General features: G+C 46.1%; 1 protein-coding gene across 2 annotated transcripts in view; it reads left to right on the top strand.

Annotated features, from left to right (window-relative positions):
* The window catches only part of PRDM11 (PR/SET domain 11), a 44356-nt gene extending 18530 nt beyond the window's left edge, over nt 1-25826 (top strand). For both annotated transcript variants that reach the window (XM_066187906.1, XM_066187907.1), the window contains exons 4-8: nt 414-676; nt 1489-1556; nt 15862-16049; nt 19157-19807; nt 20641-25826. In XM_066187906.1, the coding sequence (XP_066044003.1) occupies nt 414-676; nt 1489-1556; nt 15862-16049; nt 19157-19807; nt 20641-22805 (3335 nt within the window). In that variant the 3' untranslated portion in view covers nt 22806-25826. The remainder of the gene's footprint in view (nt 1-413; nt 677-1488; nt 1557-15861; nt 16050-19156; nt 19808-20640) is intronic.
* The last annotated feature ends 420 nt before the right edge of the window (nt 25827-26246 follow it).

Genomic DNA, 26246 nt, shown 5'->3' on the forward strand with positions numbered 1-26246 from the left:
TGAATGAAGACTGTATGATGAAGGTATTTGTTTTCAGGGCTACTTGTTTTAGCTCCCGTCCGGTGTGTGGGGAATGAAACCTTTTGGCTGGAGGACTTGCTGCTGACCAGGGATGTGCAGGGATTCCTCAGCCTCTGTATCTGCAGGCAGTGATGGGGCCTTTCTGCGTGTGTTCAGCCATCAGTGGCAAATCCCTGCAGGGCACCAGGGCTCATGCAGGTGCAGGGGAAGGGCAGGTGTGGGTTGGGGCAGAGCACTTGTTGAGAGGCATGGCAGCACATGAAGCATCTGTGTGTGTGCAGGCTGTAGTCCGGGGAAGAGGCTCAGCAGGGCCAGGGAGAGGACAGGGAGCTGTCCTGAGTGCTGTGCATCATGTCTGCCCTACCTAACCCCTGTTTCCTTCACATCTGCAGTCTGTGAGTCCTGCCAGGAGTACTTTGTGGATGAGTGTCCAAACCATGGGCCCCCAGTGTTCGTGTCTGACACCCCAGTGCCCATTGGCATTCCCGACCGGGCAGCGCTGACCATCCCGCCTGGAATGGAGGTGGTGAAAGAGCCCAGTGGGGAGAATGACGTGCGCTGTATGAACGAGGTGATCCCCAAAGGTCACATCTTTGGGCCGTATGAGGGGCAGATCTCTAGCCAGGACAGGTCTGCAGGATTCTTCTCGTGGCTGGTGAGTGACAAGTTTCCTCAACTAAGTGACACCTCAGCCACGCAGCTCAGAGCTGGGGAAGTCATGGGCTTGTCGAGCCAAACCTTAGCCATCTTCCCCCTTCTCTGAAGGTCTTCTGCTGGTCACTTGGGCACTACATCAGCATCAACCTGCCACAAATATTAGCAGCTTATGGGTATAGATAGATGATGCAGAAATTGCAGAGCTCTCTCATGGGCCTCTAGCACTCCCTCCCAGTCTGCCTGAGCAGAGGAGGTGGCCAAGAGGCCAGAAAAAAGATCAAGTCCATCAGGAGCTGATCTACATGCAGATTCCAGCACCAAAGACTCCAGACTCCATGACTTCTCCTCATACTACAGGACTTGGTTATCATATGGGTTAGAGAGATCACTGGATCAACACGTTAATTATTATGAGAATTGCAATGTGGGACTTGAGTTATTATTAGGGAAAAAAATGAGAGCTGCCAATATGAAATGCTCCTCACACTTTCCTGTCTGTTAAATAAATGTGTGTCTCATCCCTGTCCTGAAAGGGAAGTTAATCTTTTATATCCCAGGATTGTTAATGATTTTGTCAGCTGCATCCATAGTTACAGATATTTGTACATAGAAAAATGCCTCTCAGTCAGTTTAGAGTAACCTCTATGCACTTCAGGTCAGCAGCCTGTAGTACTGGGAGAGCTGTGATTCACAGCATAGAGTTTCATACCATGACTTAAGGCTAGAACTGAAGAGTGATTTGAGATTCATAGACCTTCTCCTGCCTGGACCAGCTGTTTGATGTGCTGCATCCATTCTCTTGTTCCACAGATCGTTGATAAGAACAACCGCTACAAATCCATTGATGGGACAGATGAAACCAAAGCAAACTGGATGAGGTGAGTCCAGTTCTCTTCTGCCTTCCCTTTTGGGACTCTGTCTTCCAGAGAGAGGCCATCAAATACTCCTTATTGTTTTGTGTGTTGGAAAACTAAACCAAAATGTCACCACCCATTTTGCAAATGGTGTGCTTGTACTCTTTCAGTATTTATTGTAATGAGTATCTTCGGCATCAGAGTCAAAGAAAGGGTCTAAAAAAAGACAAGGATGTCTTTTGGAGGATCGTTATTTTCTGGAAAGAGGATAAATGTTAAAGATGATCCTATTCATCCACTCTTACAAGCACTGACAGGTCTCACTCCATTTTTTTTGCTCATTTCTTTTATGTTACGTTCCAGTATTTGCAAAATGTTTTGCACTACCCCCCAAGGTAGCATTTGATTCTATTTGGGGGTTTTTTTGTCCCTACTCATTTGACAGATACTAGAAGAGGTGCTTTGTGTTGCTTTCTTTCTGGGCTTCATTTGAGCCAGCTGTGGGTGCTGGCTGGCTGTTGGCAGTGTCGGCTGTCCTGTGCGAGGGGTGAGAAGGGCAAGCTGGGTGACTGATGGCAGAGCTGGCGCTGTGCTTGCGCTCCCTCTGCTGGCCCCGCACGGCTGGCTCTGCTGCGGGAGCTGCAGCAGGAAGGGACCGTGCGTGACCGTGGGACAGCCTTTCAAGTGTTGGCATATACCTGCAAAACGTGTCACTGAGGCCTCGTATGTGTGGCAGTCACCAGCACGGGACATTGCTGCACTGTGAGGCCCATCAGACCAGTCCTGCTTCTACGGGGAACTTTGGAAGTGGTTAACAAGATGGAATTTCCTACAAGAGCGAAGCAGCGTGAGATTACCTGGTTCGTTGGCCTGGATGTCTAGGATTTTCAGTTGTCCCTCATTAAGGGAATAAAAAGCATGAAGTACAGGTAAATGTAAGATTGACCTAACTGGTCATGTCTGGTTTCACCACTTTTGGCTATTTCGCCTTCACATGGATAGCAGCTGTTCTGACATTTATGTTCATAAAGTTCAGCAAAGGATTTCATTTTTCTGTAACTATTCCAGCTATTACAGTTGTTCACTTCTGGATGAGATAAAATACTAGACCAGGGCTGAGGCTGGAGTCATCACTTCAAAAAGAAGCAATGGTACAGTGAAGAGGTAGGTAGGCAGACATATATATCTGGAAGTAAAGAATGCAAAGTTCAAAAAAATCTACATAGATCTGGATCTTTGTGATCTGCATGACAGTGAAGCAGTGGGGCAAAACACAGTCTTGGAAAGCAAAAATTCTGTTATGACCTCTTCTTCCTACTGCTGTGAACATGAGCTTGATGACTGGATTTAAACGGGCACTGCTGATGGTCCTAACACCCAAGAGCAGAATATTCTTGCCTAAACTTGTATTTACCATGATTCAATCTCAGTATGAGTGTGGTCTGGGCCATTGTGTACAGCCTTGAAAGGCATGGAGGTTATGCCTTTGTGGAAAGGCGATGTTTGTGACCCCTCATGGGAAGGGTGTATCAAAGGATCTCTGCAGGCTATACCAATCTTACTGACTTTCTGTCTTTAGTCTTGGAAAGTGCTTATAACCAGTAGTATTATGTAGAGCCTGGCTGTCAGTTCAAGCGGTAATAGAAGTGTCAAAAAGCCTTGATTTTGTTTGTTAGCACCTTTTAGAGTAAGGTGTTCTCAATATTCTGTGCTAGAACATCACCTGACACTGAGATCACACACAGAAACTGCACTTGACTTCCAGGACGCTGTGGGCAGCGCTCTTTTTATTTTTCAGATGGTGCTCTTTGCTCTCACTCACAGATGGAGTGCGTTGCAAAGCAGATCAACTCACCTTCTGGGTAGGTGGGTATGGCATGGGTCAGGCAGCTTGGGCTGACTCCTCTCTCTTCTTGTAGATCTGGCTGTTGTTTTTGTTGTTTGAATACCACATCTGAGTCCATTTTCATGTTGCCCGAGGACAACATGTACACTGCAGCACTTTAATTTAATTTCAAGTGCCTGTTTACCCAAGGCAGTGGATGACGGGGAGGAAGGAGTAACAAGAGCAGCAGATGGCATGGCAATGGCAACATCCTCTTGCCCTTTCCCCCATCAGTTAGTCTGTCAAGACAAACTCCTGATGCTGGGAGTGTGTTCTCCTAAGCTGGCTGCTGGCACATGGCTAATGCACTCTTAATCTCTGTCCAGAGTAAAGCCCTGCTGTTTGCAGTACTTCATGAAACTCCATGACTTCAACATATACAAACATCTTATTCTGTTTTTATTTTTCTGAGGGCTGATTACCATGGATTGCAGCAAGCAAAATTAATGCTTTCTTGGACACAAACTGTAAATTGCTGCTGATGGCAATTCTTGGGGCTTCTGAAGGTTTGCAGAGGACCATCCATTTTCCTGGTAGCTTCTGAGGAGATTCTCTTACTCAGTTGTTTTTGTCCTCTAAAAATAATGGATCTGACAAAAAACTGAAAGTAATTCACAAAGTCCATCCTTCTGTGTTCATATCACTTGGCCCAGAACGAGATGTAGGATCAAAACTGGTGGTGCCTGACTGAACTATTGAAGTCTAGTGCCTCATTTTGGGGGTTTCCAGGATATTTTGAGCATTTATAGTCTGTAGCCCTTCTTACATATGAGTACCTGAATTCTTAGGCTTTTGGCATAGTGTAAATTCATCCTTTGCCTTAGCCAATGCGAAAAGGCTGAAGCAAGATTTTCTCACTGCTTTTTCCTTTGCTTTCCTTTCTGCCCTCTTCCTCTCCATAGTAACAGAGATCATGTAGAGCCAGACTGTCCTGTGAATCTTCCTGTATCTCCTTATAATGCAGGCATCTCTGATTTGATTTTCATACAATGATAGAGCTACAGAGTCAAATTTATGCAGAGCAAAGGGATCCAAAGTTACTATGGGACTGTGTTCCTTGCAAAAAAAGCCAAAGCAAAAACTACTGCAAAGCCCTGGGAAGAATTACATGCTTGTTTCTTAGAGGCCAAATGGAGTTCATTGATATTTTTGTGGGGTAGTCATTAAGCCCCCACTGTTCAATGTGTCTTGCACTTTCAGATTGACCTGGGCTGAGGTGTGAATTCGCAGCCTCTCAGCTGGGGCTGCACTGCTGCTTGCTAAAACCCTCATGGCATCACCAGAGGTACTTGTAAATATCAGTGACTGCCTCTAGGGACATACGGCATGCTAGAGGAGAAAAAGGTCCCTCTGTTAGTAATACTGTCTGCATTTTTATTAGGAGGAGGTTGATGTGCCTGCTAGGAACGTAATGTTAATTGAATCTGTGATTAAAACTGGCCAGAGCTCATTACTCAGTGTGTGGCAGGTTTGCTCTTGGAATATGTAAGTTAGGTTGTTTTCACCCAAGTTGTGCTGGAGCATATGAGTGGAAACACTGAAATCTGAATATCCAGGCCTACCATTAGCTGTCCTAAGTGCACTTGATGGGATATCCTGTCTGGGAAGAGCAAACAGGGTTCTGATTCCTCCATGGTGCAGCTTTGCTGGTGACAGCAGCTGTGAGTTCAGCAGAGAAGAGGGGGCAGCAGGTTTTGTGATGCCCTGGCTCCAGAGAGCGCTGTTCAGTTCTGCAAGTTCACCCCTACCCAGAGCGCTTTGCAGGATACTGTTACTCTTTTTCACCAGAGTGGCTTGTCAGTGGTGGTTTGTTGCCACCTCATGGATATACTAATGATAGTGTGCAGTCCTGCCTGATGAGGAGATAGACCAAACCCAGTTCTGCTGAATGCGATAAAAGTCAAACTGTAAATGTTCCCTTGCTCAATGTTTTGTGTAGCCTTTTCCCTTCTTCTCGTGTTCAGCAGGGAGAATTCCTTTTTCCTTTTAAGTTTGGTGAGGTTTCTTTGTTGGGTTCTTTTTGAGATTCAGGGTAACAGGTGCTTTGCTGTCTCTCCATCATTTCATTACCATCTCCTGTAAATGCTCCTTCTTTCTCTCTGTAAGTGAAGCTCGGCCAAGACAGTATCTCAAGCATTCATTTATGTTCGTTCCCATGAAATGCATCTGTGCACTTAGGTCCCAGCTCTCCCTCATGTGGCCGGGATTTGAGCAGCTTCTCCTACTGGTTTTCCAGCTTTAACCAAACTGACACTTGCCCTGATGGCAGGCAACAGTGTCAGTGAGATTGATTAAACAGTGTTAACGGCACTAGGAAGGAACTGGAATGACATGGGTCAGTGCCTTTGTGTGGGTTCAGGCAGTCTGTTTTCTCCTTCCTTATTGAATAGATCTGCTGCCTTTTTTTTTCTTTTTTTTTTTTCTTTTTTTTTTTTTCCCAATAACAAAACACAGTTAGGACTAATGTTTTGTTTATTTTTGTAGTTTTCTTTGACTGTGACTGGAGAAATTAACACGCACCCCCTTTGGACAAAACTGCTTGTTCTCAGGATGACTGCCTCTTTTTCTCAATGGGCTGAGGCTACAAGTTGTTCATTTGAAGCACCAGAAACTGAGTGCAGGCTCATGTCAGTGGCAGTGATGGAAAGCTTAGCCAGGAAAACCGAGTGGGTGGCCTCATTCCTTTTGAGAACAATGGGAAATGCCAGTCATTTCTTGGTGAAACAAGAGCTTGCTGTGAAGCAGGCAAATGCTGGATGTAGAATACCCCAATGCTGAAAAAAGAGATTTTTCCTTAGGGAAAGTGAGTTGCAGAAATTGCCCACCAGTCTAGTCAAAACCTACCTACACTAGAAAATCCAATTTGATGTAGCCTTTTCATGACATCCTGCAAGTTGTAACAGAAAGGGTGGTGTAAAAGTTTCTGTTGCGTGTTGTGCCAGGTAGAGCAATAAGAAATGTTTCAGACTTCTAAATTTCCTCTGTGTTTTGAGCAGTGTCACATTAGAAGCTAATTCACCGCTGTGACTGTGAGTTCTCACGTTTTTTTCTGTGCACAAACTGTGGCAAGTGATGTGAGGCTGAACTGAAAATCTCATATGTAAGTCAGGGCATCAGATGATGCTAAAATTTAATTTTAACTTTAAAGCTGAGAAGGCTCCTTCATACTAGTGTTGCTTGGTTGTTTTTTTTCTTAAGCTTGAAAATTGCCTTCTAAAAACAAAACAGCTGCCTTTTCCTGGTGAGAGGTTGTTGTGGGTCAGGGGAGCTGGATCCCACCAAACTCCTCTGCCCCAGTACTGCACTGGCCAAGTGGTTGGGTGCAGGGGGTTGCTTTGCGCTGATTTCCTTTTACCCAATTATGCTTTGCGGGATGTTCAACCCAAGGAACATGGCTGAACGAAAGAGGAAGCCCAAGTTTTCCAAGGAAGAACTGGACATTCTGGTCACTGAGGTGACCCGAAATGAAGCCATGCTGTTTGGGAGGGAGACAGTGCGTCTATCCCATGCTGACAGGGACAAGATCTGGGAAGGCATAGCCAGGCAGATCACATCAGTCAGCCAGGTGCCCAGGTCTGTAAAAGACATTAAACACAGATGGGACGACATGAAGAGAAGGACCAAGGACAAACTGGCGTTCATGCAGAGGTCCCTGTCCAGCCTCGGCAGCACGGGGCGGCCCTCGGCCATGGTCCTGACGGCCCGTGAGAGAGCCATCGAGTCGGCACTGCATTCGTCACACCGGAGGCACGGCTGCCCGAGAGCAGATCTGGACGTGGTTGACAGCCCATCAACGAGCTGTGAGTATCACTGCCTTAGCACCTCTTGGTCTTATGCTTGCATATCTCAGTTTGACACCAGAAGAGCGTTGTGTGTTGTGTGAGATGGCTGGGCTGCCTGTCAAGACAGGTCCTTCTGCTGTGGTTGGTTTCTGCTCTGGTGGTTGTGAACTGTTGAGATGGATTATTTCCAAGTTAAGATCATCCTTATCTGTTTATCTGGTTCTTTTCTGTACTGTTGTCTGAGGCTAGATAATGGATTAGAAGTATAAATTAATCCTACAGGTGAGGGAGCATCTGTAGTTGAAGTGTGACTGCCTCCAGTCTGTGGAAAAAGTGCTTGTAAAGGATTAGGAGATCTTCAACCTGATAAAACAGCAATGCTACCAAACTGAGGAGCATCTATCTGTCACCAGTGGATCACTTCCAAGAGAGCTTTGGGGGTCTCAGTGATCACTGGTGTTCATTGCTGAGGTTGGGCCACTAATGATTTCTCAGTAGTGGTCTGAAGGTTCAGCATGAATGCTGTGAAAAAGGTAGACAGTAATGACTCCTTCTTCACTGATTTTAAAGAAACTGCTGGCCCTGCTTCTGTAGTTAATCCTCTTGCACCACAGTTCTCAGACACCTTCCAGTGCTAAACCACAAGCAGCTTTGTGCAGGTTCTTTCCATAGTTTTTTACACACAGTTTTCTTTTGTGGAGGTTCAGCTTGTTGTTTGTGAGCTTTTAGGGATACAAAGGAGAGAAGGAGGCAATAACTTCTTGGGAAGTGGGTCAACTATCACCTCATGGGTGGTGCTGTCCTACCACACTAGGTCTGATCTCATATCTGAAGTTGTTAGTGGGAAAGCAAGGACAAAATCTTCCAGAACTGACAAGGTGGGACTTGGTCATTCTTTGCATCTATCTTGGAAGCCAGTTGCACTATTTCAGAGGCAAAAGAATACAGGTTATGCAAGGAAATAGTGGGCAGCTGCACCAGGTGGAACCTTCTCTCTTCTTGCTCTTCATGTGCCTGTACCTGTGAACTGGCACATCACTAGATATTTATCAGACTAATGAGAATTTTCCCATAGCATTTTGCTTTAGTTTTGATTTTGAATCAAGTGTATTTGCCTAATTAACATAGGGTCCTGTTGCTGCTATGTCTGGCTGCCTGGCTGTCTTAGTGATGCCAAGCCACGTAGTGGCTTTGCAGAACACACTTTGAGAGCAGCAAATACAACATCTATGCTCTTCTCAGTGCAGAGGGTATAAGAAATGACAGGGGAGCAGGATTTTTCCCTGAGAAGTCTGTGTCCCTCCATAATACTTGTGCTAGCCACCTATGGGTTTGGGGAACAGAAGTCACTGCTGCTGTCTGAAATGGATTCATATTCTGGTAATGAACAGTGCTCTGTACCGGATACCACAATAATTTGGATTCACCCACTCTCATTTTTCTCATGGCTAAGCTTGTCACCTAGATGCTAATATTGCAGCACTTGCATGTTGAGTTGAGCATCAGAAGCTACAGGCTTGTGTGAACTGACAGACTAGGGGGAGGGGAAAACCATTTTTCCATGTTCTTTGAGATATCCTGAAACTGAAGCCAGTATTGAGAGGGATTTCACATTAATAATTCATGCTTCCTCTTCTGTTTAAGCTGATGAAGATGAAGAGATGCCAGGCACTTCTCAGGAGCACCACTTCGCTTCGCTGCAGAGGGCTGGTGCAGGTGTCAATCCGTTCTCCGGGCCCTCCTTCCTTCGTGCATCTTCCTCAGCAGAGCCCCCGGAAGCTGGCAGGCAAAGGCAGGAACTGCGCTGTCCATCCCCACGCACCAGCTCGGCCTGCAGACCCCCGCACCCCCGCTCAAGGAGCCCACCCCTCTCCAGCTTCGACCGCCAGCTTCTCCATTCCCATGCACAGCAGACAGACCTGTTCAGGCAGTTCTGCCAGGAGCTGGTGGCCATTCACAGGGACATGGCCAATAGCATGCATGCCGTCAGCCAGAGCGTGGCTGACCTCACCAGCCAGGTCAGCCAGATGTGCCAGACACTGACAGAAATACGTGATGGGGTCTGGGCTTTACATAGGATACAAGATTCCAGTATCATACCAGGGTCTTGTCTGCAAGCAGCTTGCTCTAAACAGCCCCCCGAGCCCAGTGCAGAGCCTAACCAAAACTCTCTAAAATGGACAACTCCTGCTCGGGCCACCAGGTCACGAAAAAGAAAACATCATTTTCAGTCCGTATCATATAAAGTAAAGAAGGATTTCAGCCCTTCCTGAGCTGCTGCATGTTCATATGGCTTCTCCATGTGTATCAGTATTCTGTGGGGAAGGTCAACAGCTGACCCAACCCATCCATCCCCCTGCTGGCTAACAGAGCAGTATAAATATGGCAGCTAATTCTAGAACTGGCCCTCTGCAATGGCAAAGAGGAATCTCAAATACTGTAGGGTTTGGAATGTAGGTCATCTTTGGGTTCATAATGATTAAGAGTTTTCACTGGCTTCCCCATGCTTTACATGCTGTATAAACTAAGAGATGCAATAGAAATTATTATCTGGATCTCTTCCCATGCCTGTGAAATACTATTTACTGAAACAGCATGCTACAGAGATCCCTTTGCAATCAACTCACAAATTTATTCTACTACTGTGTTCCCATCATCTTCCTGAATATTAGTATATGCAGTATGTGCAGAAATACAGCCTTATGACTCTAAAAACTCTTACTGATCATTGCTTTTATCTTTCATTCAGCAATAGTGGGCTATCCGGGGCTTACTGTGACTTACATACAGCTTTGGGGAGAGGAGCGTAAAAGCAGAGCTTGTATAGGGAAGGGAAGAAGGCACAATTCTGAGGATAGGTGTGAACACCATGGGGTTTTAGACTGCTGAAAAGGGTTGCAAAGGCATAGGCCTGGATCCTGCAGTGCCACATGCACTTGTGTTAAAGAGTTCAACTTTTGTTTGCTCCAGTCTGAAACCCCTACCTTTCACACTTGCAGTTAAAATACAATTGTTTCATCGTATGACAGCATTTAAAGATTATGGTATCATATTATTTTCTTGCATGTTGTCAAATCTTCAGTTCTGAACCACCTCACCCCTTCAGAATGTGGGAGACTGAACAGAAACCAGAAAAGATGTAGGATCTGCTTCTGACCTCAAGCCAGTTTAGTTTTGTTTTCCTGTAATTCTGTTAACTTCAGTACAGTTCCTTTGCACTTAGTTTTATTTAGGGTGGGATCTGTACTATGTTCTCCTGTCATGAGGAGTTTACAGTCTAAATTCGCAGCTACATAGGTTAAAATCTTAGACACATTGGTTTTATAGTGCTTTCTTTCCCCATATAGATGCAAGAAAGAGCTGTGTTACAACATTTGAGTTCCTCTAAAGCTGTGTGAGGTTCCCATGTACAACACTGATTCTGGAACAAGGCTTTAATATTGTCACTTCAGGTGGTGATAACAGATGTGGTAGCTCTTTCATAATATGTCTGTTTTCTCCTTAATTTGCACCTCTGCATCTAGCATGCTGCCCCCATCTCTGGAAAAACCCAGGCCATTATCCTGATAAGCTTCAGCAGGGAAAAGGGTCAAGGTGTTAACCACACAGCACACTGTGCCCTCCAGCTGTCCTATTGTATTTGGAGGTTGGTTGCAGGAAATTATTAGAGTTATATGAGTGTGCATCATCATGCCATGTCTGGGCTACAGACTTGGCAAAAAAGTTACAGAAACTTCCATGGCATTGAACATAGGCAGCACAGTGTAGCAGAAGGATGGCTTGTTTTGTGTGGTCTTCAAGGATCATCTTTAACCTGTCTGGCCTCTCCTTTAAAAGTATAGTGCACTAGCTTCTTCCTTGAAAAGTTCATTGTATATCTACTGTGTCAGGCATTCATGACATGCTTTTTTTTTTCCTTTCTTTCTTTTACTTTTTTAAGGTGTTCTGTAATTTTAAATAAATTAATTTATTTTTAGTGGTGCAATAAAAGATTGCTCAAGGAAGTAGTGGTCTGGTGAGGAGAAAAGCCTCATTTTTGAGGAATGACCCAACTGGTTTCATGCAGAGGACATTCCTTTTAGTGCTGGTGCCAGGCCAGGGCAGAACTTGCTCACCTTCCACTGAGGATGTCCTTTCACTTCTGTTGAAACATTTGTATTCTGCAGAAGTCACAGTCTCTCTTCAAATGAAGAGGAGATTGGGAAATGTGGCAGAAGTGGATCTAATTTATGAATCAGAGAGAGCTGAAAAATGGGTGATATGTGTTGAAGGCTTTCTGAGTCAATATAGTGCTGCTGCTATATTATAATATTCATATTTTATATTTTTATAATATATGGTCTCTACTGATGTCCTCCTATGGATACAGTGGTAAGATTAGCTCCTTTGATGTTGTCCAGGGGGATCCCTTCTGGGAACTGTCAGGTCTGCAAAGGAGAAGACTCCTGCAGGTGCTGGGCACTGGAGGCAGTTAGCATCACTGCTGCCATCAGTTTGCCCACGCAGATTTATTTAGAGAGAGAATCCTGGTGCAGGATGCACAGCTCTCAAAGCAAAGGCTGGGCCCTGGTCAGAAGAAAGGACCTTTTACTATAAATGCCTGATGTCTCCCCTAGCTTCCTCTGTGGACTATTACAGACTGGCCCAGATCTGGGGGCGTATCTCCTGCCCTGTGTAGACCCCTCGGTTGAGTGGCTTTTCTGTATTGGCTCACAAAGGATACTTCTTCCTGCACCTATCATGTTAACTGGCTGTTGAAGTGTCTGTGTCAAAGCAAACTGCTGTGCTCAACCCCAGTATCTCCATGTCTTGTACATGCTGAAAAAATTCTCTCTTTAAAAGTATTTTTGTTAAGAATGCAATAAATATATAACACTTTTAACACAGATGCTGTTGAGTCGTTTTTTTCTCTCTACAATTTTTTGCCTGAGCTGGTAACAAGCCTGTCACAGATGTGGGTCTCCTGAAGGCACTTGGCATCAGAGCACTAGGGCAGGGTTTATGGGTATGGCATCCCATGGCAGCAGGCTGGGCTGGTGGCTGCTCTCTTGCATGGGATCTCCTGCCCTGGCTCTGTGCCTGAAGTTGGTTTGGGAAAGGCATTTTCCCTGCAGTGCTCCGCCCTGGCAGGATGTCACTGGAGCACCTCCGAGGCCAGCTGGAGGGTGAGCTATGGAGTGGGCAACAGAGAGCCATGAGGCAAGTCCAGGATGATAGTGGAGAGGAGAAGGGGAAAGAAGCCTGAGCCTCCGTCCAGCTGCAGAGGTCTCCTCCCTCTTCACTGTCTCTTCTGGATCCTCACTAGAGGCTCTGTTCCCCTCCTAGGGAGGAATGATCCCAGCGCAGAAAAATACCTTGACATTTTTCTGGGTATGCTCACTTGGCCATCCCAAAACTTGGGAACTTGGTGTCCTGAGTGGGCTGGGGCTTAGGAAAATGAAATTATTTGCTGCTAGCTGGAGAGTCTTTGGGAAAGGTGGTCCTGCAGAGCAAAGAACTGTGCCTCTAGCAGCTGTGGGGTTGGTCCCAGCCCCAATAACTGCAGATGGGTCAGAAGTGGTCTCCATTGGTGTGATGTCTGGTCCTGAGTAGCCAGGTCAGGATCTGTGGTGTTCTGGAGGCTGGCCTGTCCCAAGGACTAGACAGGACATGAAATGATGGATTTCTGGCTGGTGGCAATGCCTCTCTGCAGGACCAGGTGCAGCTGAGGGTGTCTGGGTCTGCGGCAGGAACAGTATGACTGTGCTCCTCCTCTGGGGATCACAGTCCCTTGGGAAGCCTGCTCTGCAAGCAGGGCCTTGCCCATCAGTGTGCAGTGCTTGGGTCAGCCTAACCATGCCTGTCCTGAGTGTCCAAACCAAAGTAGCCTCCTTGCTTCAATCCGAATGGAGTATTTGGCATTGGGAAGGGGACTGGACTCTATGCAGCCTTTGCAGGAAGGGTTGCGTTGTTCGGGATGCGAGCACTTTGGCCTTGGGATATATGTCAGCGAAGGCAGATCATGCAGTCTCTCCTCGGGTATTTTGTGCCCCTGGTTCACCAAGCTGGCTTCCCTTTTTTGGAATGACTTTCTCCATCCTTGGAAGGCATCTGCCTCTCAGCTGTGGTGTGCAGGGACACTAAGTGTCTCAGACCAACAGTTGGGATGTGGGGTTTATGCAGTCCTTTGTAACCTGTGTGTTTTGTGCCTATGGGGAAACTGGAGCCTGGAGCTGGGCAGCACTTGTTCAGAATTGGGTTCTTTTGTGTGGATGATCTCCTCCCATTTACCTTACCTCAGTGAAGTATCACAGATGGAAAGCTTCCTCACTAGGGCAGAAACCACTTGCTAGCTGGGCACAGCTGTGAAGTAACATGTTGTGACTGGATTATCCCAGAACTCTATTGGGGGCACCTGATGAGACTGGCTGTGCAGCCAGGCAGCATTTGCTACAGTGTTGCAGCAGTGCTGCAGCTCATGCCCTCCAGCCTGCACCCTCCTCCCAGCTCCCTGCTGCTCCAGGAGGTGGCCACAGCCATGGGATGTGGGCAGCAGAGCTGAAGGATACTCAGGCAGAATTGTGCAGGAGTGTAGATGCAAAAGGAAAGCAGTGAACAGAAAAAGCTCATGCTTAACAAAATACTTCATAATAAAAGTGAGCCCTGGTGGGAATAGTTAACTTCCCATTCAAAGATATGTTTTCTGCATCTCATTATCAAATGCAGTTTGCTGAAAATGCATTAGGCCATCCTGCCACTGCTGCATAAATTCCTTGGTGCCACTGGCTGTGGATGTACAGGTCATGTATGTTGTATTAAGGATCTCTGAATTACTTCAGGTTAGTAAATCTTCACAGGGGCAGCCTGCTCTGTTGTGGACAGTGGGATGCAGAGCAGGATCTCCTTAGCTGGTGCTGGGAAGCATCCTGACGTTTTGCTTGAACTGGAGAGAGCATCCTCTAGGATCTCCTGTCCTGCAAGGCACACTGGTCTGTCTCAAGGGTTGTGTATCTCATGGCTGGCTGAAGGCCTGATACACCTTTTGAGGAGTGATCACTAACACCCAAAAGCAACAGCCTGACAGCTGTGTGCTGTTGCAGGACCTTCTTCCCACCACACTGGCCTGGGTCTCTCTCCCTTCTCAAATACACAAACTGGTACTTTAAATGTTCCTTTGCTTTGTGATCAGAAGTAAATAAGGGTTAAAAAAAGCTAATTTTGCCAGTACCAGTCTGCTCTTTAAATAATTACTGAAGGTGGCAGAGATTCCCAGTAGCACACATCAGGAAAAATACAACTGCTTGCAGGCACATGCACAGTTGCTTAACATTAAAACCAGAATTGCTTGAGCCTCAGGCAGTCTGAGACACTGCCACTGCAGACTTGTTTTCTGTGTTTTGTGGGAAGTTTCACCAAGTTTGTGACCTTATTAGTGTGGGTTAGTGGGATCACGTGCAGGTGGGCTTATGTCTTTATCTGTGCATTCACATGGCTAGAGAAGGTAGAATATTCAAAAAATCTGGCAGATTTCTTAAGCCAAAGAAATACCTGTATATACATTCAGGAACTTGGGCAAGGATTAATAGCAGCAGATGTCAGAGGAGCCGCATGCTCCCCTACAGCCTCCTTGCCTTTGCTGCGGTTGCTGCTGCAGGGAGTGCTGAACAGAGGCAAATGGCATAAGAGAAAAATAAGGTTTGGCTTGGAGCTGTTCAGGTCTGCTTTGGGGTCTGCATGTGCTGTGATGGGGCCTCCTTCCTGGGTAGGTGTTGTAAGCTCATGCTGGTGGCAGCTGGAACCAGTATTACCAAGCCTTTTTCATGTCCTCTAGGAGGAACACGAGGAGTGTGAGAGCAAATAATATGACCCTAGAGATAGATCTCTGTCTTAGCAAGTTGCACAGAGGGCCAGTTGCTTGGAGTGGGAATAAGTACATTTTGGCTGCCCTGAAATGTAGCTGTTTTAAATCAGGAAAGTAAATCCCATGCCCTGAAAGTGATCTTTTTGTCAGCACTGCCAGGAGATCCCTGCAATGTGGTGCTGGGGTTTCCACTTGCAGAGCTGAATTGTTTTTTTATGTCACACCCTGCTGGACTCCAAAGTGCAAAACCTTCCAATACTGGCATGTCCTTGGACAACCAGCAAATACTCCCATGCCCATTAGGTATCCATGTTTCTGTCCTTAGAATCTCAATTCTGCTTGCCTGAGAGGAGAGAAGCAAGCAAATCTGTTACCAACTGAAAAAGGAAGGCAGTGTTTTGGGGAAACAGACAGGCAGAAGAACCCTGCCATGTATTCCAGATATTCCTGAGAACAAGGGAGGGAGCCCTGGGGTGTGAAGTGATAGTGGGGAGTCCAGAAGTCCTTGTTTCCATCACTAGGCAAAGATATTTGTGACTGGGGGAGTCTGTCACCTTTGCTGGCAGACATCCATCCCTTCAGACTGGATGTGCATTTGTGTCATCCCTTCCCCAGCAAGAAACAGCCCCCCTGGCTTAGTGTTCCCTGGGTGTCCATGCTCGTTTGCACACCATTGCTTATAACTCCATGCTTTCCAGCCTGGCTGTGTTGATGGCTCTCTCTGAAGGTCATTCTGGCTTCTTCATGGTTGTCATTCTGATGCAAGGGGAGGCACAGGAGAGAAGTTTGTGCTTCACACCTGACTTGTCCCCTTGCCCTCAGGTACGTCATCATCTCCCGGGAGGAGAGGGAGCAGAACCTGATGGCCTTTCAGCACAGCGAGAGGATTTACTTCCGTGCCTGCCGTGACATCCACCCTGGGGAGAAGCTGCGGGTCTGGTACAGTGAGGATTACATGAACCGGTTACATAGTATGTCCCAGGAAACCATCAACAGAAATTTCACAAGTGGTGAGTCCCTTCCCTTTCCCTCCTCTCTCCTGATCCCCTTGGGCTGCCCCACGGTTGGGCCAGGTGTGGTGGGTGAAGTAGGTTTTGCACAGGCTGTGTGAGGAGAGCTGCATTTCTAGAAGCAGAGCACCTCCAGTGCTGAGAGCCCCCAGCTCTGCCTGGCATAGATGGATGGGTGTACAAGGAGAATAAGAAACCCACAGTCATGGAGATCATGAAAGAAAGATTTGTGCTGTGATGTGTCGTGTCATGTGTTGTGTTGTGCCATGTTGTGTGTGTGTGCTGCAAAGGCCCGATGCAATGCCCAGGGATCACAGAGCACTCCTGTCACAAGACTTTCTGGCCTGAAGATTGCCAAGCTGATGATCCTACAAGACAGCATTAGGTTTTTCCTCTGAACATGCTGCTCTCTCTGGCTCCTGTGAGCAGCCTGTTTGAGGGAACTCTGGCTGGTTTTGTGTCCATATGAATGAGATTTCCTTGGTGTGTTTGTATGTCCATTTTCCTCGTTTAATTTATCTCCTCTTTCTTTAGAAAGATAATTTGGGATCAGCGCGACATCAGCTCCTTAGTCTCACAACCTTAGAATGTGTATACAACGTACAGGAGGCTTTGTACTTGTCAGACTGATTCTTCCTTGGATAAAAATTGTTATCTTGTCTAAAGAGTAGCAAGGTTGAAACAAACCCAGCAGTCCTTTGGGCCCATGTATTGTCAGTAATATAGGAAGCTTTAGAGGAAAGCAAAAATTCTTAATGAATCTGTTCATCTGTACAATGCTGATACCTGAAGTTAATTAGGAGCATTTCTTTCCAGGCTAGATGCAGAATGACAGGGCCTCAGAGGGGCAGCCACACTAAATATAACTTTGTAATTATGATTCCTGAGTATATTATTACACAGCTGCTGTTGCTGCCTTGACTTGGTAAAAGGTGTCTCCTCTTCAGTGATGGGGTGGACAAGATGTCCTGAAAAAGCTGGTTATCTATCACCTTAGGGTTGTTATGCACTTGCAGTGTTACATCCTGGTGGCTGTACTTGGGCAATTCCCACTTCTGAATTAACATTGGTATGAATTTGCTTTTTTATGTTAACGAACACCAGTGAGTGATTAGGTAGAGGCTGCAGTGATTTTGCTGCAATAACATGCACACATTAGTCATCCAGATGGCTTAGTGCTTTCTGAAAGTACAATAAGAGACAGTCTGTGCCCTTGGAGCAGCTGCTCTTCAGGGGCACCAAGGCTACAAGCTATTGCCCTGCCATGCAGACATGCCTTTAGTCCTGGTTTGTCATGGTGTCATGGTTTGTGAGAGCTGAAACGGTAGCTCACAGCCTGCTCTGTGCTACAAGTGTGGTGAACATCTACCTCAGGACTCTCCAGAACCTGCCACAGCCTAATGCACCGTCAGGTAGAAACTCATGTGGCTATGGAGACCATTCCAGAAACCCCCTGACGTCTTGGTGAGCTCATCCTGCTGCAAGCTGGGCTCAGTCTGCCTTCACAGAAGGGGTGCAGAGATGTTGTTAAAATGGAACATCACCTGGTCATTGCTAGACTTGTGAGAGACATCGAAGCCTCTGCTGGGAGGGCACTGGGAGGTGGTCAGGAAGCAGCAAAAAAATCTGTTGAGTCACTTTCTATTTAAAAGATTGCAAAGCCCTGCAGATGAGTCTTGTCAAATGAAGTGAAGTGGCACACTTGACAAATTCACAGAAAAATAACATGGTTCCTGGGTTTTGTTTCTGTTGATAGTTTCTGACCCGCCTCATCATTGGAGTTGAGACCAATAATATGAGGGATCGTCTTGTGATTTTTAGCTTTTCCATAGGGCTGAAGCACTTGGCTGATTGAGGGAAAAATCACCGAGAAAGAAGAACTGGTTCTCTAAATCCCTACCTCTCACAGTAGTTGCTGTGGTCCATAACAGGGGAAATACTAAGAGAGAGACTGAAAGTTTTGTCCATAGAAATTCTCATCAGTGTATTGAAAATGAGATCTGGTGTTATGGATTCACTAAAGAAGTGGCTGTGTTTCCCAGCCAGCATCCAAATCCAGTGCAAAATCCCATCCATTCAGACCACCCCTTTTTACAGTGCCTTACTCTAACTGTTTCGAGTCTTGCATCTTTTCTGCATTCTTAGCATTGCTCTCCTTAGAGAGGGAATGATAGCTTTTGCTCCATAACTCTTATGAAAGCATGAATACACTTTAAGCAAACAAAACCAAAAATCAGCATAAAGCAGCGTCTTGTTTGGGAAGCCATCAATGCTTGAAGTTATTTACAAGATAGAAGAGTGATGGAAATTGAGCCAAACCTATCGTCTTTTGAATTTCCAGGTAAGGAAATCTGGCTATTCCCTTTATTTTAAGCAATTAATAATTTGTATGAGGTTGCTTTTAATATTTTTTTTTCGATTATTGAATGGTCATGCTCTCAGACTCCACCAGGACAAGCTAGATGTCCCATCTTTGGAGGGCATTCACCCATTGTAGCTCAGTTGACAATATGTACCTTAGGTTTTAAGCGTGCAAGTTGTTTTTACTCCTTTACCTTTGCATTTCTAGAGCAGCCTCCAAACTGAACGAGAGTAAAGGGGCTTGCAGACTTTGTGCCATGGTGTGCACAGACACTGGGGTTGTCATGAAGTGGTATAAATCTCTCACTGCACTGCTGTACACTTGATACCTTTTACCAAGTCAAAACAGGCACAGGACTTCCAGCCAGCCAAAATGGCACTTAGGCTCTGGGTATAGTTTCCACCATGATCAGTGGTTCACCTCATAGTCCTCTTCCAACTCAGGTTGGTTATACCTTTAGGTTAAACAAGCTGCCTGTAGTTTCTCTTCTCTTTGAAATGTGTGGGTTCTACTCTGCTGTGGTTACCCAGGACTGTCTCTGATTTTGCAGACATGCCCATTAGCAGGGCTTCTCCTCTTGCAAGCCTCAGTTTCCACTGAATTGTGTCAGTTTTCTGGCTTGTAACATAACATGCAGACCTGCAGGGATTCAGTCTGCCTTTTTGTTCTTTTTTGTTTGAGTTTTAGATTGAGGGATGTTGCTCGGTTCCCAGTGATAATCCCCACCCCTCATTTTCCATTCTAGGAGACAAAATGTTACAGAACGAAAAGTCAGAAAAGAATGTAGAAAATCAAGATGATGCAAGGGGAGCACTCCAGTTCACTACCTTAAAGCAGGGGAAGAGCCCCTACAAGCGCAGCTATGACGAGGGGGAATCCCACCCCCAAACAAAGAAAAAAAAAATTGACCTCATCTTCAAAGATGTCCTGGAGGCTTCTTTGGAGTCTGCCAAGTTTGAAGAGAACCAGTTGGCAACAAGTACACCACTTTCCCTCAGAAGAGCATCTAAATACCAGGCTGAAGACATCTTTGAGCAGTGTGGCAGTGCCATGCAGCACAGCTCCCTGAGCCTCAGCAGAAACCAGAGTGAGAGGGAATGGAAGGTCCCTCACAGTTCCTCTTTCATCTCAGCCAAGGAGATGAGCATCCTTGAAGACGAGGAAGAAGAGCCTCTGTCTCTTCAAGCAGACAGCCCAACCGAGCTGTCACTGGCCTCTGCACAAGGCAACTCCCATGAAATCCCCACCACATCCTTCTGCCCCAACTGCATCCGGCTGAAGAAGAAAATCCGGGAGCTGCAGGCTGAGTTAGACATGCTGAGATCTGGGAAGTTATCCGAGGCACCTGTGTTACCGCCCCAGGTACCCGAGCTCCAAGAGTTCTCAGACCCCACAGGTAAGCCTTGCCGAGTTAGAGCATTCTCCACACCCTGCCTAAGGAGAGTAGTGAGATGCCTGTGTGCTGTGTACCCATCTAAAGCATTTTGCTCTGAGTATTCAGATAAACCTGTGGCTCCATGGAAGGTTCTTTGTCAGGTTTTGTGACTGGGTGGGCCAGGAGCTGATGCTGTCGGTACAGTGGAAAACACTGTCTGGGAAAGACTCTGTATGACAATTTGCTCTATTTGTTGCCATTGTAATTGATAATGCACTGCCAATAAAAAAGACATTCCATTGCAGACAGTTTGTTTGCTGTATTTTTGATGCATTCTCTTTCAGCAGAAGCCCCTCCACAATTCCTCACATGCTACTAAGTATGAATGACTCTGGTAACACTGAAATGTGCCCTCTTTGTGTATGAAATTATGTCCTGCTGTGTCCCTTGTTGGCAATCTTTCTCTGTTTCCTCCACTGCCTTAACACAACCATGTGTCCCTCTCAGAAGACACATTTAACTTCCTTCAGGAACATGCTGTGAAGCAGCCAGGAGCCTTCAATAAAAGGAATATTTGGGTCACACAGTGTATTGTTCAAGTGGCCAGGATGTAGTGTCCTTTTTTGCTGTTCATTGTGGCATGTCGGAGACAAAGTTCTTAAGCAGAAATACTGATTTCTTTTCCTTTCAAAGTAATGATTAAAATTCTATCCATAATGTATTGTGGGCAGGAGAAGAGAGGTTGTGGCCAACTCTTTGGGCAATGCTCTACTGTCACCAGCAGGATGCTTCTCTAGCTCAGCAACTTTGTAAATACCATATTTTTTTTTCCTTCTTTTTATTTTTTGTTACAGCTTCAGAAAGCATCATCTCAGTTCCTACCATCATGGAGGATGATGACCAAGAGGTGGATTCTGCTGATGAGTCAGTTTCCAATGACATGATTGCTGCTACAGATGAGCCTTCCAAGATGTCTTCTGCAACGGGCCGGAGGATACGGCGGTTCAAGCAAGAGTGGCTTAAAAAGTTTTGGTTCCTGCGGTACTCCCCAACACTGAATGAGATGTGGTGCCATGTCTGTAGGCAGTACACAGTGCAATCTTCTCGGACTTCAGCCTTCATCATTGGCTCTAAGCAGTTCAAGATACACACAATAAAGCTTCACAGCCAGAGCAACCTCCACAAGAAGTGCCTGCAGCTTTACAAGCTCAGGATGCACCCAGAGAAGACAGAAGAGATGTGCCGAAATATGACCCTGCTCTTCAATACAGCCTACCACCTGGCCCTGGAGGGCAGGCCCTACTACGACTTTCGGCCTCTGGCAGAACTATTGAGAAAGTGTGAACTCAAGGTGGTGGATCAGTACATGAATGAAGGAGACTGCCAGATCTTAATTCACCATATCGCCCGAGCTCTCCGAGAGGACCTGGTTGAGCGCATCCGGCAGTCGCCCTTTCTTAGCATCATTCTGGATGGGCAGAGTGACGACTTGCTTGCAGATACAGTTGCGGTCTACGTGCAGTACACGAGCAGCGATGGGCCTCCAGCAACTGAATTCCTGTCTCTTCAGGAACTCGGCTTTTCTACAACAGACAGTTACCTCCAAGCATTAGACCGGGCTTTTTCCAGCCTGGGAATACGATTGCAGGATGAGAAGCCAACTATTGGCCTGGGAGTTGATGGTGCTAACATTACCGCCAGCCTGAGAGCCAATTTGTTTATGACAATCAGAAAGACCTTGCCCTGGCTTCTCTGCCTTCCCTTTATGGTGCATAGGCCCCACTTGGAAATTTTGGATGCCATTAGTGGGAAGGAACTACCATGTCTGGAGGAGCTAGAAAACAATTTGAAGCAGCTGCTCAGTTTCTATCGTTATTCTCCCCGACTCATGTGTGAGTTAAGGGTCACTGCTGCCACTCTGTGTGAGGAGACCGAGTTCCTGGGGGACATTCGAGCAGTGAAGTGGATCATTGGGGAGCAGAACGTGCTCAACGCTCTCATCAAGGATTACCTTGAGGTTGTGGCCCATCTCAAAGATGTCAGTGGCCAAACCCAAAGGGCAGATGCTTCTGCCATTGCCTTGGCCCTCCTGCAGTTCCTGATGGACTACCAGTCGATTAAACTCATCTACTTCCTTCTGGATGTGATTGCTGTGCTTTCACGCCTTGCCTACGTCTTCCAAGGGGAGTACCTTCTTGTGTCGCAGGTGGATGATAAAATAGAGGAGGCCATCCAGGAGATCAGCCGGCTAGCAGACTCCCCTGGGGAGTATTTGCAGGAGTTTGAGGAAAACTTCCGTGAAAGCTTTAATGGCATTGCTGTGAAAAATCTACGGGTGGCTGAAGCCAAATTCCAGTCGATCAGAGAAAAGATCTGCCAGAAGACCCAGGTGATCCTAGCCCAAAGGTTCGATTCCCGCAGCCGGACATTTGTGAAGGCCTGTCAGGTATTTGACCTTGCAGCTTGGCCCAGAAGCACTGATGAGCTCATGAGCTATGGGAAGGAGGATATGGTACAAATATTTGAACACCTGGAGACAGTCCCATCATTTTCCAGAGAGGTTTGCAGAGAGGGGATGGACACCCAAGGGAGTCTGCTGATGGAGTGGCGAGAGCTCAAGGTGGATTATTATACCAAAAATGGTTTTAAAGACTTGCTCAGTCACATTTGTAAATACAAGCAGAGATTTCCCCTCCTAAATAAAATAGTTCAGATCCTCAAAGTCCTTCCCACCTCTTCAGCCTGCTGTGAGAAGGGGCGCACCGCGCTGCAGAGAGTGCGCAAGAACAACCGCTCTCGGCTGACGCTGGAGCAGCTCAGTGACCTGTTGACGATTGCTGTTAACGGGCCGCCCATTGCCAACTTCGACTGCAAAAGGGCACTCGACAGCTGGTTCGAGGAGAAGTCAGGCAATAGCTACGCGCTCTCGGCCGAGATGCTGAGCAGGATGTCATCTCTTGACCAGAAGCCAATGTTGCAGAGCATGGACCATGGCTCTGAGTTTTACCCTGATATTTAGGAAGGAATGCCTCAGATCAGATAATTTTTTAAATCTATACTCTAAACTTTGATATATTATATAAAATATATATATTATCTATATTAAGGAAAAACCCACACTGAAAATTTAAAAGTTAAGACGATGTGCGTCTGATAGAAGCTAAGCAGAATTTTAAATATTGAGACAATGTTTAGACATTTACTGGTGTTTCCAACCATGGCAGCTGCAATGTAGGTGGCAACATTTCATTCTTTAGAAGCATGTGCTGGGGCCATACTCTACATGTTAAAACCTAACAACCTATAAGCTAGACAACGGGTCTTTGTCAGCCTCATCCTCCCAGCGGTTTCCTTTCTATGTGTGTTGTCGGTTTGCTGGGTTGTTTTTTGTTTTGTTTAGTTTCATTTAGTTTTGAGGTTTGTTTGTTTGTATGTTTGTTTGTTTGTTTGTTTGTTTGTTTGTTTTCCTCTCGGTTTCAATCTCTGCCTCTCTTTCCATTATTCAGCCCAGTTATTGAGCCATTTGAGCCTTTTGTTGGCAATCATCAGATTTCTGATTTCCGACAGAGCATCCCATGTGTTTATGTTGCCCCCAGCTCCACACAGTTCTCTTCAGATGAGTGGAAGCTTTCTTCACTGAAAAGATTACTGACTGGAGAGAAGGCTGAGGGCATGATTTTGGGGTTTTATTCTGATTTAGAAACAAATGCCTCCACTAAACTGTGATGCCCCTTTCTCAGTTCTCCCTACCTTTGGGTTGTAGAGTAATACTTGGCTTTCAGCTCCTTTTATGATAACCATAGTACCAGTCTATCATACGTATGTTATTACATGATGTCATGTGCAGACTATAAAATAGCAAAATAGAGAAGGCAGGGGGAAATTTTTGCATTTATATTTTTATATTGTATGAGATAAATATATATATATATATACAACTATTCATTCAAAACCAGGGCTGCTGTGGAAGCTAGACAGCCAATGAGTCGAGAGCCACCTCTGGGCAGAGATTCAAAGGCTTAAAAAATTATATTCTAATTTACATTATTTATACTATGTCTTTATAATCCTAGATTGTTGTGGGGTTTTTGTTTTGTTTTGTTTTGTTTGGAATGACTGAAAGAAAAACCTGCTGCAGTTTGGTGGCAGGAGCTATCAATGCAAGATTATCTTGGATTATATTCATGTGTGATGTCCTACAAAGGTTCACTTACTCTCTTGTGACCAAGGTAACATGTTCCACAGTACAGCAGACTGATGACATCAGGAAGAAGGGATGCTCTGCTTCTTCCTGTGAAATATTTCTTCCTTTCTTGAAGGAATGCAGAGCCCAGCTGAAATGTGAATGGGGGACTTGCACCTTCCATCACAAAGAGATTGTTTTGTGGTCTTGGGGCTCTTTTTTGTTTTATTCTTTTAAAGTAAACAAGCTCCAGGCGTCCACACAATATCACTTCAGGTTAGAAAAGAGGAAAAAAAAAAACCCACCAAAAAAAAAAAAAAATCCCCAACCAACCAACCAAAAAAGAACACCACACAAACTAAAAAGGTGCAAAAACTCCACAGATGCTAGTGCCTTGCCCTGCTGATGTGGCATGGACAGCACCAACCTGACCAGACCATCGTGGGAGTGAGACGTGTTGTCCAAAAGGTGTCCAAGCCAACACGTTCTCACTTCTCAGAGGTATGAGCTTTGTGCCAAGCTGTGTTGTTTGGAAACATGATGGTGGTATCAGCAACACTGAACCTTTCCTTTCTCCTGTTACCCCTCTGCCCTTGGTCTTGGTGCTAAGATATCTCTAGAACCGTTGCTGCTAGTTGATAGCTTTTCATTTATATAAATATATATATATATATATATAATATTATTTTATTTTTTAAACTTTTTTGTTTGTTTTCAATGGAGATGTAGCATGTTTGGAACCGATCTCTCTCTGAGTCACTTTCACTGCCAGGGTTCACACACTGTCTTCCCCAGGAAAACACACACTTCTACCTAGGTCTCACTCACCTCCTGCTAACCCCTTTGCCTTCAGCAGAACTTCGCAGCCAGCACTGGCAGAGGTGTGCAGCCAAGCCACCATGGACTGGTTGAGCTTTCAGATCCTACAGGAACAGCTAGGCTGGTGTTGGTCAGGGTTTTGGAAGTGTTTGCCTCTGTCCCTGTGGGACTGAGGAGGGACTGAGCCTACCCAAAGCACGACTGGTGGCCTGTCCTTGTGTCCTGACACTGCCCCTTCACTGTAGAACGGGGCCTTTCCGTCAGATGGTCCGAGGGGAGCAGAATGGACCCAGTGAATGTAGCAGTGAGGGCTGGTCCAGCCGGCCAGCGAGGGCTGGCCAGCACCTTCTGTAGCACTTACCCCTCGCCTTACCTCTGACAGCACGTGCAGCCTGAGGCTGGCTCGGGCAGGAGAGGGCACCTGTGCCAGGGCCACCCACCTGCTGCCAAACTGCCACAAGGGGTGCAGGCGCTGGGTGCTCTTCCTTGTGGTCCTCATGGAAATGTCACAAGTTAGGCCAGGGCATCACATAGTTGCAATGCAGGGACATTGATATAACACACCTAGCAAGCATGAAAAATGGCTTTGTTTTCATGTTTTCCTGTATTTTCTTATAAATGATGTGATCAAATTGATCCATTCATCCAGAGGAGTAAAAATTAAACTGGAAGCCCTCTGCCAGCTTTGAGTGGTTGTTTGCCTGACCATAAAGTAGGGACCTCTACACGAGGTGCTCGTAGCTCTCCAGGTGTGGTGAATTGGCTCTGCTCAGGATGCTGCCACAAAGCCCTGGAGCTGCTGCCTCCCAGGGAGGTGGCAGGCTCCCTGACTTTTTAAAACCTGAGGAGATGTAAAAAGATAGAAAAGTTAGAAAAACTGCTGCTCCATTTGTTTCTGACTGGAGATGGTAAGGTGAACATAGATCACAGAATTCATAGAACTCCATAGCTCTTCATGGAGAGGAAAAATCACCTGCCTTTCTGTTTGCAGCAGCAAAAGCTCCTTGACACAGAGGCCCATCAAAGTGCCTGGCCCACATGGAGGGAAGGAACGTTTGGGGACAGTCTCCAAACACCTTTGGAGAGAGGAAGGCTCCTCCAGGGCTTGTGCTGAGCAGCCCAGAAGGTCTGTTTACAACTCCTGATCCAAGCCTCCTAAGTTCTGCGGCTGGGGAGGAAGTGGTAAGGTAAGAGTTGCCAGAGGCCTGTTCAGAAATTATTCTTCCAATTTGTCACTCCTTCCCTTTGGTTCACTTGCAAATCTTGCTTTCATCAGTGACACCTTTTCACCGGCAGCTCTTATTTCTAATGGTGCAGTGAAATGTGTGGCGTGTGGTGATTTTCTCTGGCAGCCATCTGACACAGGCAGAGCACTTGTTCCTTTAGCAAATAACTTTGCTTGCAAACAGTGATTCCCTGCCACTGGATGTTGTGAATACCCGTGATGGGAAAGGTCAG

This window comes from Chamaea fasciata, unplaced genomic scaffold (assembly GCF_029207755.1).
Source record: "Chamaea fasciata isolate MVZ Bird 193981 ecotype frontalis unplaced genomic scaffold, bChaFas1.0.hap1 SCAF_7, whole genome shotgun sequence".
Taxonomy (NCBI): domain Eukaryota; kingdom Metazoa; phylum Chordata; class Aves; order Passeriformes; family Sylviidae; genus Chamaea; species Chamaea fasciata.